The 12608-nt window shown below is 37.8% G+C and overlaps 1 protein-coding gene across 2 annotated transcripts; it reads right to left on the bottom strand.

Annotated features, from left to right (window-relative positions):
• Positions 1–208: 208 nt before the first annotated feature.
• On the bottom strand, positions 209–10957 carry SLC34A2 (solute carrier family 34 member 2). Of its 2 annotated transcripts, XM_053458335.1 has the most exons (14): positions 10902–10932; positions 9667–9701; positions 7177–7282; positions 6968–7096; positions 6309–6437; positions 5684–5827; positions 4732–4843; positions 4346–4541; positions 4166–4252; positions 3772–3832; positions 3011–3178; positions 2419–2535; positions 2203–2327; positions 209–2023 (listed from the first exon to the last, which is right to left on the bottom strand). In XM_053458335.1, exons 2-14 carry the CDS (start codon positions 9676–9678, stop codon positions 1454–1456), a joined length of 1956 nt encoding a protein of 651 aa, XP_053314310.1. In that variant the 5' UTR covers positions 9679–9701; positions 10902–10932; the 3' UTR covers positions 209–1453. The 2 variants fall into 2 exon arrangements, with proteins under 2 accessions (XP_053314310.1, XP_053314311.1); XM_053458336.1 differs by lacking the exon at positions 9667–9701 and having other exon boundaries at positions 10902–10957.
• Positions 10958–12608: the final 1651 nt, after the last annotated feature.

Below are 12608 nucleotides of genomic sequence, written 5' to 3'. Positions count from 1 at the left end.
GTCTACTGCAGACCAAACCATGTGCATCTATTTCCACTATTCAATCACACTGTAGGAAGCTTGTATCCACTTGAGCTGTATGCACCTGACCTCATCATTCCGCCAACATAATTTTTTCTAATCACCTTCTATAATTGGTGCATTTTCTTATTGTAAAAGTCCAAAGAACTCTACATTTATTTCTAAACACTTATGAAACCTAGAAATAGAACTTTGATACAGTTTTATTTTACAATCAATGTCTACATTAAGACAGATACAGATTTGTATTATACTTTGGTAATGTTTAGTATAGGTAGAAATAACAGGTAAAAAAAATGATTACGTTAAGAAATGCATGTAGTTAAAAATATTTCATACATTCAAAGTGAATAAAAATAGCCATTAACTTAATTGCAAATACTTAATTGCTTTTATTATATACATATCGATATTAAATGTACATAGTACATAATACAGTTGCGTTAAATGGTCTGTATTACATCATGGGCTGATGTTACAGATAATTTACTTTTTTATTTGTTTAGGCTTTAAAACAATTATAAATAGAGATCTCAGTTATGGCTTGCTGCAATTTTGGTACTCATGGGGTTAAAGTTAAATTGTAGGCAGATCGTTGGACTTGGCTACAGACAAATTTTGCGATGGACATTTAATGCCCCAAGGTACCAATGATTTCCATACCTCTAATATAGACATTTTACCTACCTACCCTTGACCATAGAAACCAGTGGAACTTTTCTGATTGTTCCGCTTTTGCTGGGTTTGCCTATTATATGGTGTAATACCACTTACAGTGTTGGCCCAACCACAGGCATCAATCTTTATTCCCTCAGACAAGAGGCAGACATTGGAGAGCTTTAAATCTATACGTTATTCTGTTACACCTATGCACTAAAGTTGATTGAACCTTGTTTACTGTGCTGCATGACTACCATTGCATCTCTTACTTTTGCTTCTCATTTACCCTCAAGAAGTGCAGCATTTCTAGCTGTTTGATATTGAATATGAACATTTTGATGTTCTTGATTTGAATACTTATTTTAACTTATTTAAGATATCTCCGTACCCAATGCGTCCACACAAACAGGCATTCACAACAGACATAACCCTGCACTGATCTGTTTCTGTATAAGAAATGGCATGATATATAGGATTCATAGAAGAATATGGGATTTTCAGTGGATTATCAAATGTCCATTCTTTAACATTGCATTAACATTTCTCAATCCTATCATCTGCTCTTTAACTTGGAATCTAGAGATCAAACTCTGTAAAAAGAAACATAACAATAATATTCTCAATATTGCTTGGTTAAATGCTTAAATTTGTAGAGATGTTATGTTTCTCGTAGACAGAAGTCAATGCCGATATAGAAAGTTCAATAAATAATGTCAGCTCTCATGCAGGAACAACGTTTGTAAGACAGTTAGTGAAGTAATACTAAGTCCATTCAGAAGGCTGTTAAGTTCTGAGTCTTCTCCTGACCCGGAATTGAGACTTCATCACTAAGATCAACAACATTTTCATGGCATTCCAGGGCCTGGGGTTTATCTGCGATGGCATTTTCTTCATCCTCCTTGTTGTGACAACACTTACAGCATTTACATTTTTTACAACAACAGCAGCAGTAGCGCCCACAGAATAGCGTGAAAAGATTCATCCAGCTGTCCCATGGCTTCAGCGAGTGCATCCACTTGGGAAGGAAGTCCCATGTTTTTAGAAAGTCAGGAAGAATTCTTGGGCATTTCCGTTGCATTATGCTGATCACAATTACAACGATAATGACAAACACAATGGGAACTGCAACGCCCACGAGGACCTGCCAGCCTGCGATTGACAAGGCAAAGACGGTCAGCGGCAGCAAGAAGAAGCACAAGATCAGGTAGATGACTGCAAACCATCTGTATTTGGCAGTCTTGTTACCAAGTCCTTTGGCGAGTCGAATTGGCAAACGCATGAAAGGAATGGGATACCAAACGAGGATACCAGAAATATTGAAGAAAAAATGGCATAAAGCAATCTGCAAAACAAACATACAAAAAAAGGACATTTGTTATAATGATTTGTTAAAAAAGTTATTGTGAAATTCTGGTTTCCTTGAAAGCTCAAGGAAAAGATCTGCTGAGCTTGAAAAATACATTATGTTGATATTTGGCTGCTGTAGAACACCTTTTGACAAGCCACGCTAAAGGTACAAACCTGCACTGAATTTTGTAAAGTAGCTCCTGAACTTGCCAAAGCAGCAAGAATGGCTGTGGTCGTCGTTCCAATGTTGGAACCAAGCGTCAGTGGATAGGCTCGCTCTATGCTAATAACTCCAATTCCTAAAGAAGATTCATAGAATAAGAAGTTGAAGCATGCAAAGGAGACGTCAAATTAAAAATTGCAAAGAGAATGAAAATGCGCTATATCTACCTATGAGCGGGGTGATTGCTGATGTAAATACAGAACTGCTCTGCACGATAAATGTCATTCCAGCGCCAACCAACATCGCCAGGTATCCCGTTAACCAGGAGAAAGGGTAGGGGAAATCTATACAAGGAAGAAAAAAAATATATACTTACAAAGGCAACTCATGGGGAGACGATGCAAAACACACCATTAATACAAGTCAGACATGTTCAGTGTAATTATAATGAACAGACCTGGCTTTTTTAAAACACACAGAGGGTTGGCTATGAACCCAATGCCAATGTTTAAAGGGTTAAAGATCACCTTTCCACTGCCACTAATCACTTTAATGATATGCTTACTAATTTTTGAAGGTAACTCTTCTCACAATTCCACACAGCGGGGCTTCTCCCAGTATATAAAACATATTATGCCAGGTTCAGTGTAGAAAATGTTTTCCCTACTGGTATTTAAATATATAACTTCCATATACTGCATCACCCACAAATACTAGGGGCATATTCACTATAAGATGTTTATTATATGATGCATTCATGATTAGCCGGCCATCACTACAACTTAATAAAACGATTACAAGGATGCGGGATGTTCTCACCTGTGTTGAGGACCTTCTTGATGACGACGGCGACCTGTCCTTTCAGCATTGAATTGAGAAGCTTGACAATCAGTATCAGACACAGACAGAGAACAAACAGAGACAAGGCCAAGAGAATAAGACCCACAGCCAGATCCGGAAGGCTGGTGTTTGCAAATAAATGTGAACCTATGGGATAAATTAGAAATATAACTTCAATTAAAAAATATACATGTTAAGCCAATCAATAATTTACACAAATAATATATTGACACAGAAAAAAATGATATGACCTTAAAATAAAGAGAACAGAAGTGGATTGCTGCTCCCCGTTCCATTTATACTACTATTTTATGGCTCTTGCACTGATTATTCTATGACTGCAGATGAGAAACTGCCACGTAGGATTAGTGATTAACCAGTGGTACTTACACCTTCAGTTATGAAGCGATTGATGTTTGAAAAGCCATATATAAAACAAGAATTCTGCTGTAAAGTGATAAAAGTAGTTCTTATCACATTGATGGTTATGTATAAAGGCAATTCTAGCGCAAGGAGCTAAGTCCTGAGCAATCGTCAAGAACACTCCACTGGTTTCCAGGATTTCTGCTCTACATTTAAATATCAAGAATTGTACATTATATCACTAGACCTATTATAACGAGACATTGGGTGCCCGAGAACCCGAAGCTGGCCATTAAAACCTAAAAGAAGCCTTAATCTTTATCAGTGGCCGTTAGTTCATGTACATGTTATGAGCAAAGATTCTTCTTAATACTTACAACTAACTGGAGTCAAGCAGCTGTTAGACGTGCAATTGACATCGTTTGACCAACTTTCATTCTGCAAAAAACCAAGAGAATATAATTATTATACAAAAATGTTAAAATAATAAATAGTCTTATTTGGGAAACCTACTTTGAAGGTTATATTAGTGAAAAAGCAGCAGATTTAAACTGATGTGTAAAATGTATTCTCATCTGCATTTTCATAGATAATGAATGTTAACATTCATTTGTTCCAACTCATCTGCTCATTGTCTACCTAAAAACTGGAACCTTGCACTGTCCTTGGTGTTACCTGTCCTTCTGGACAGTCTTATGCCAAATCCATGCACCCTTTCATCCCATACTGTACAAACCCACTTGCCGCATGTTGCGTGTATCATAGTCTTACCTTGTAGCCACAGACTTTTTTGATCAGACTCTTGTTTTGTGCATCTGGATTTCCAGTTGCGATATCCTCTATGACCTGTTTATCAAGCTACAATACAGAACAGGCAGATTATACATTAACAACTGAAATTCTTCACGATTCATTACTTGATACGCAGAGCAACACGAATAAAATCTTTACCTGGATGATTCCTTTAGTAAGTGGCTCTGTGATAACCTTCAGCATGTCTGGCGCATCTTCTCCTGTCTCGATGTTGAACGAAGTAACGATGGCACTAGTGAGGTGATACAAATAGCCAGATGCTACTTCAATCGGCAGAAAAACAAGCACCGAAAGCCAGTTGAAGAAATCGTGGACCGTTGCTCCAGCAAAAGCTCTGCGGGGATATAGTTTTATTATTTCACTAGCGCACAATTTACTTTCTTTGATACATTTTGCATCAGAATAATACATCAGAAGCTAAACTCCACTCCCAACTTACACCAGAATTTGTACATCCTTATCTAGATAAATACAACGTTCAGGTTCTATTACACATTCCTGCTATTGCATTTAAGCGATCATACCTTCTAAATTCATTCCGGTCACCAGACTGCATTAAAGCCACAATTGTGTTTGTGACAGATGTTCCAATGTTGGCTCCCATAATGATAGGAATGGCTGTTCTTACTGTGAGAACTGTTACAAAAAATACAGAGAACATTAATATTATTCAAGTCCAGCCTTAATGATTATGTATTATTTTATCACGTTTGATTCATATAGCATCAGCATATTTTGCAGTGCTATACAATGGGTACAAATGTTAACAAGTATCAGTAAACAGAGATAGAAGGTGTTTATTCTATTCAATTTTTAGAAATATTGAATAATATTGAAAAAGCTTACGATAGGGATTTGCTATTTTAATTATAGGACTGTCGAAAGACATAAGAAGACACACAACCCTGGGCTACCAAGGAGGGTAGGGAGTCACTTGTCCTTTGGGCTGGTCTGATTTGGAGCTTTTGGTCCTCTACCAGAAGCCTTTGCGTCTCATTTGGCAACCTTAGGAAGCAATTACAACTTGAATTGATCTTTTCTGGGACTCTAATGTGCACTTGTTTTTTGCATTTCTTTTTTGGCCAGAAATGGGTTGTGTGCATTAAGCTGGTTGTCTACCAGATCTCTTTTGTTCCATTGTATTAATAGCCACTTGGCTGACTTGTCACCTGTGCTCAATGTTTATACCTTGGAAGTCTCTGGGTGTGACCCAAAGACAAGGTGCCAAAAGCCAAATCACTTCAACAGTCCTTTTCAAACTGACCTATTCTTAGTAAATCCCTCCAACTGTCAACATCATCAAGTATCCATAAAATAACTCTGTTTGTGCACTGAGCTCTATTACGGTTCCCTCAATATCTATACATGTATAATGTATGTATATAAAGTGATATATGATAAATAATAAATTAGCCTGAATCCCACGGCAGGACTGGCAGCCTGATGCCATTAGCTATTGTTCTAGTCTGTACTTACTGCTGGAAGAGACCATGCTGACCACAATCGATGTTGACGTGCTGGAGCTCTGGACCAGAACAGTCACTAATACACCAATAACCAGTCCAGCCACTGGGTTGGACAACACAGAGTGGTTCTTGAAAATATCTCCAGCAGCTTTTCCTGTACAGAACAAAACCAGCAGGATAAGACAAGCATTCTTTTTTAAACTGTTCCCGTATTATAAAAAAAGAGGCAATTAATTAAAGGTCTGCAATTTGTGAGGTGAGGTCCTGGGGTCCATGGGAAATCCACAAGGCCCACAAAGCTGTAGGGTGTTCCTCACTCATATCCAACATCTGGCAACCACTTATTGGCTAGACATGCCACAATTTAAGAAAAAGCAAAATGTCCTATTTACGTGGCTCCAAACTTAGCTTAAGTTACTTTGGCCAACTCCCTACTTATAAGTTAGCACCCAAAAATGATCACATTTAAGTAAGAAGCATGTGGGTTAACAGACACTTGACTACATATACAAAGTATAGTTGAAAGACCATTCCTTTGTGTATTGTGAATAAATGTAGGCATACAATGAAGACAAGATCTCCAAAATCTTTAACAAATCAGACGTTTGCGACTTTTCCATATGACCTTTACTCACCTCCTACTAGCTGAAAGGCAGAGCTCAGGACATCCAAGGAGCAGACAAAAAAGTACAGAAACCCCACCAAGAGAATGAGCTTTGCGATCGCCAGGAACACAGACAAAACTCTTTGCTTTGTGTTCATTTCTGTAAAGCAAACAAAAAAATGTTTAGATTCTTCAAATTGGAAGGAACTAAATGAATAAATGTACAACTTAATATATTTGGTGAATTGTGATGGCCAATAACATCTCTAGACTAAACATATCAACATAGCATTTCTGGTAATTACCTTATTTAATTAGTCGTATGTTTCCATGAATGATAAAGAAGGTGCAGAAAGCTATCTTTACATCCCCTGTTAGAAGCTATTTCAATTACAAAATATCCTACACCGAAGACATAGCCTGGGCACGTCATGCAAATTATTTGTATTACCCACAATCCTCGTGGAATAATGCACTACAATATTATGGTCAAGTAAGAGGCTGTAGCCTGTGTCCATTTGTGTCTATTTCCAAAATTTGCACAGACTTAATAGTCACCCGAGCAGTGTCTATTAAGGACAACCTCATGGCTCTTCTGTAAATGATTCTATAATAAATATCTGAGGGTGGAGAAATAATGTAAAGCATGTGACGCAAACAAGACTGCAAACATACAAAGCACAGCCCTACCTGACCACTTGGGTCCAGTGTTTTTGAGTTCAGGCATTTCCCATGGATCGAAAGCTTCTTCTTCAGCTTTGTCTTTGTATAAGGAGAGAGTAGAATATGATGGTGGTAACGTTTCAGCGCTGGATGACCCTGTAAGACAAGTAATAGAAGTAACATAATCTGCAATTGTAAGCATTTCTATAAAGAACAGCTATGATATAAACACCTACCAGGTGGATTGCCATTGCTGTCGGGACATACATCCGTCTGCCTTGGCAGTTCTGCAAGATCGGTGCTGTCCACATGGTTCTCCAGTTCTGGAAAGGGTGCCATGGCCTATTAACATACAAAAAGACAAAGTAGGTGACTAAACTGTTATGAACTATTGTCTGAAATATGCATTATATGACCTTCCGGCAAACTCCAATTTAAAGCCCTTGCCATAAAGCATAACTCACCATCACAATGCATGGTTGGCCACCACAAATGGATTAATCATAAGGAATATAAGCTTTTCCCCACCCTCCAAAATATGGCATTCTTCCAAGCAAAGGACTCAAGGGAATAACAATCCCTCTGTATGCCCCCAAAAGGCTTTTAAAGTTTGTACACTTGATATTATAATGAGCTGACGATAAGAACATTTGCTGGACAAAGAAACTAACTCCAACAAAGAGAATGAAGATACTATTGTCACCAGGAAGCCAAATAACCTAAACCTAGATAACAGGTATCACACACATGCAAAGAGGTTATCGACCCAGCCCTAGCCTTTATTCTGGAATGCTTCACAGGAACTCTTGGAACAAGTTGTCTGGCCATATACAAAGAACCGTGAAGGAAACGAGCTTTTATTGTGTTATTCTGACTTTTTCACACCAAACGGATGGGTACATACATCACTTTCTTTCTTCTTTCCTGGTTAAAATTAGTAACTTGTATCATTCAAGAGTAAAAGGCATACATTTACTACATTAGTTGATTTTGAATTTCTAGGATCCAGTCATGGTGTAAATGCTGGTACTGGTACAGTATTCTGGCTCAATGTTTTACATAAAAACACTAAAGTAGCAGCCAGAATTATTTACATTAGAACAACCAGAGCAACTGTTCTCCTCGCCCCAACGTCAGCCCTGCCGGGGCTAACATAATCATGGTAATAATGGATCGTGGACAGCCGGATTTAGAAAACTACACAGAAGGGCATTAAAGATATTAAAGCCAGCATTTCATTCAGCGAGTGGATTAAAAGACTATGATTGTAAAACAATGAGTCACAAACCAAAATGTTTTTTACCCTAATGTTTTGCATGAGGGGTTTTCAGAACAGAACTTTTTATTTGTTTTATTTGTTTGCTTAGTGCTTAGTAAATACTGTAAATGCATAAAAAATATATACGTAGTGATGTAAATATGGCAGACTGAATTAAATTATCATGCCCACCAACTTTAACCCCTTAAGGACTTCAGGTTCTCCTTAAACCCATTACAATGACAATGCATTGTGAGCCAGTACATGGGGCTTTGTTGGACTAATCGTCTTGAGAAGAACAAAACTTGCAGTGTGAAACAATTTATGATTAGTTTCCGCAAATGAAATTAAGTCTCCAAGGGAAACACCAACAGTATATAACTTATATAGTAAATATATTAAATTTAGAAAGCAGGTTATACAGCAGGGTTGGCCAGCAGGGATCTCATGGCATTGAGTAACTACGTGGTCCATGATGCTCATTTGGCATCCTGCCATTATATGAGGTTGACCATACAAAAAAGTTTCTCTTGTAACACTTTAATAATATGGCAACTGACAGAATGTTCCTAACTGGACCATTCCACTGCAGTGTCGATAGGACCACGTTTCAAACATATACAATATACATATTCCAATTCTGCACTTCAAGCTGGTAAGCAAAGCATCTAATTCCTCCACCAGGCAAAGATGTCTACACTCTTAGGAGCTCTCACAATGATGTACTTCTCCATAAAACTAGTTTTATCATGGAAACTGACTAGAACTGGATCCCAGATGCCTCCTCCTAATGGTTACGTTTCTTTAAACACCGGTGGGGTAGACTTCTGAAACAGTCCCAGGTAATTTATGATAAGGATTCCTAGGATGGTGGAATGAAGTTTCTACTATAGCGTTTCACCATATATATTAATTATACCCAGAGGGAAGGTATAACAAGTGGGAGTTCTTGCATCTAACTCCTAATGGAAATCTCCAAGGCCACGGCGTTATATGTACTAACATTAATGAGACTTTACTCACTTTAATGCTGGGGTGGCAAGCACATGAACTACAATGTCCATGATTCTCCACAGCATCTTAGAAGACAAGATGTGATGACCAGCTGAGTATCTCAAGATCTGTGACACGAGTACTAGGATGGGGACTAATTCTAATTTCCCTAAAAGAATGTTAGTATTTTACAAAAACATGTTCTTGTATGTTCTTGTGCTTATTTTTTCAATGCCCCTTTCCTCCGTTCTTCTAGTAGATGAGAGCTCCCAAGCATCTTTCTAAAGCAGCCACTTTCCACAGAAAAAGAGAATGCTCCCTACACACTTTAGTGCTTAAAACAGCGATGTTTTCACCAAAGCTAGTAATTAAAGCCATTCTTTCAATAAGCAGGAAAAGTTCCCTTTATCATGGGAAATAAAGCACCAAGCTAAAAACTAATAGATTCCCTTTCCCAGTCCAATAAATACGGTACCTTGTTATCCATGACTGGTGTAATGTCTAGCTGTGCTGGAGGCAAGTAAAATTAAATAAAAATTAAAAGACTGAAACAAACACACTATGTAAACAACTTGCCAAAAAAAAGTCATTTAAAAGGAGTATGTTGCTACGTGCACAATGCAGTATTTCAATAGACAATCGTTGATGGCTGTTGTGACTTAAACCGACTCAAAATTCTGCTAAAATCAAAGCTAATTCTGTTCAAGTATTAGAGGAAAACTCATTTGCAAAAACAAGATCCAACAAGATGAGCAATTTAATAAAAGAGTTAGTCATAATCTACTTAAAGATTCAAACTTCAGCAAGAAGCTACGGATGATGGGAGTGGTGGTCCCTGGATTGCCATACTCGTGCTGCTCTTTTCTCAAATAGCGACAAAGAATTAAAGAACATGGGATTATTTGCTGCCAAATCAGAAAATAATAATAGACAATTTATGGAAGTTTAGTAGTAAAAGAAAGAGACGTTAAAGTTATTCTTTCTCGGTGTGGTCAAAAAGCCTGTGACGTTAAACTTAGTGGAGGTCCCCACGCCGTTCCTGGCCCTGGTGAACAGCAGGAATGTGGAATCCGAGAACCTAAGGACAAAGAATTCCTATCCACAGTGCGTATAATAACTCTGAGGATCAGGTGAACGTGAAACAGAACACAATGCATGATTTGTAAATATATCTAAAAGCCAAATGTTTGATCCGGGTACTCAGACGACTTCCAAGATGAATGGTGAATTCTTGAAAAGAACGTTATACTTTGTAAATACTACATATAAATGAAATGGCACGGGCATGTTTGATGATAAAGAAGCTTAAATCCTCTGAAATAAACTACCAAAACCTTAATTACAAAGAAAATCTGCATCCAAGAACCACATAAAAACATAAATTACACAGTGGATTAAAAAACAAATATGACATCATTTTCATAACTAAATGATTTTGATGTCATCAACACAAATAACAATATATAATTATGTCATTGAATTACATGTTAATACCAACAACATCAGCTATTAAGTCACATTAACCTATGTATTAGGGAATCGTATGCTTGCGTTAAATACTTAAGCATTTATGAGAGATGTGCAATATGTAAACTCCAAAAGTTAAATGCATAAGAGGAGAAATCAACCGGGAATTCCGGAGGGTTAGTTAGACAATAAATAAGAGTCAATATTTTCTTTTTGAGATCTGTGCTGATTTGTATTACTCACCTGCTTGCAAGAGAAGGAGACGGAAAGGGACTTGGGGAGATGAGTCTGGGTGCAGAATGCCAACTGTGCCTAGCCCTTATATACTAGAGGGTAATAAACGTCTCTCACTACACACCTCGGTCACACAGTGGCATCCCTCCCCTACACCTAAAGGAACTGCCTACCTGAACCCAGTCATCCCAATCAGCACTTTGTAATCTGGAAGGTGATAACGTCCCCCTCGTGAGCCTTCATTCTCACTCCTCCTTATCAGCTTTTCAGTGCTTAAGGTCTGGAAACCGCTCACTTATCTCGATGCTTAGTGGTGAAGGAGGACACCCTCAGACTCCACGTGGAGTGGGAGGCAGTGTGGAAAAAAACTCGTTGCTCCACTCAGCTGACGTTGCTTCATCAAATCTCTGTGTATGGAAGAAGTTGTAGACAATTACAGTATCTACAAAATGAATTTACTGGCAGAGCATTTCAACCAAGTACAGAATATTAAAGAAGGAATAAACTAGAACCATAGAAGTAGGGACATTAATCATTTTTGTTGTCCTTAATTGTCCTGTGTCTTTTTTGTGTGCATGTTCGATTATTAGTAACTCGCCTTATAGGGCTGATTTTCTTTATAACAATAGTTTTGGACTCTCTATCGGCATTGATAATACCAAGCGCCATTACACCTAAATCTGTGGGCTTAGTTATACTATATATATATATATATATACTATATATATATATATATATATATATATATATATATATATATGTTCTAATTATATTATTAAAGAATTCTGAAAATGTTTTGTTGCTCACATAAGAGACAGTCACAGCATAGTTCAGCATTGTGGCCCCAAGGACTCGTATTTGAGGGCATAGTAAGAAGACCACAGACAGCTTGTGCATAGCAAGTTTTTTTTTAATTATTTTTGGGGATTTTTTTTGTATTTTGCAAAGAAATTCTCACAAAACTCCACGAACGTTAACCTAAAGGGAAATGTACGTTTGTAAGCATATTATTTTGCCTGCTCTTCTGCTTCGGGTAAAAAGAACCTACTTAACACACAATAGAAAAATCTACTTAACACAAAATGCTGAGTGCCCACGGCAATACGAACACGCCACATGCAGGAAGAAAAAAGTGAGTTCTCCTTTAACCCTTTAAATTCCGATTTTGCCTCTGTTAATACTCCCCTGAAGCTCCAAGCTGTCGTATGACAGTCTGACGTCCCTTGTAACAGCGGGAAGAGATGCCCACAAGTGCTTAATGCTTAGGGCTAACAGCACATTCTAAGGTTTGTTTGGGTTGTGAGTGTTGGACAGAGTCACACCAGAAGCCAGTAAAGGCAAACAAAAGGCCCCTTTTGGGTTTGTCAGTTACCTAATAATTAAATGCCTGATTTAGGCATCAGGAGCCAAAAAAACAAATACAGATGTTAAAACAATTCAATGAATGTTAGATGCGGGATCAAAGATAGACCAGCTAACACAATGAAATGCAAGGTAGACACAATCAGAAGTCTTTGTCAATCCCCTCCCAACATATCACCAATAGGAATACCTTTTGAATTGTTCTTTGTTACCTTTTCAAACGTCTCCCCTACCCTGGGCTTCACTACCATGGAAAAATATGTTTACTGACCTTAATACCAGAGATGTATTCTGGCCTAAGCTGGGGGGCTTATTGCCCTTAATAGGCTGGTGGTAAGATAGATCTCTGAATTC

This window comes from Spea bombifrons, chromosome 1 (assembly GCF_027358695.1).
Source record: "Spea bombifrons isolate aSpeBom1 chromosome 1, aSpeBom1.2.pri, whole genome shotgun sequence".
Taxonomy (NCBI): domain Eukaryota; kingdom Metazoa; phylum Chordata; class Amphibia; order Anura; family Pelobatidae; genus Spea; species Spea bombifrons.
The sequence above is the reverse complement of the archived record's forward strand: the minus strand, read 5'-3'. Positions and strand labels throughout refer to the sequence as shown.

Bases quoted from the DNA above. Each gene is read 5' to 3' on its own strand.
- SLC34A2 (XM_053458335.1), bottom strand. The intron at 7,097-7,176 runs GTAGGTGTTTAT...CTTGTCTTACAG, and splicing joins CAGCAATGGCAATCCACCTG to GGTCATCCAGCGCTGAAACG. The intron at 4,844-5,683 runs GTAAGTACAGAC...TTTTTGTAACAG, and splicing joins CAGCATGGTCTCTTCCAGCA to TTCTCACAGTAAGAACAGCC.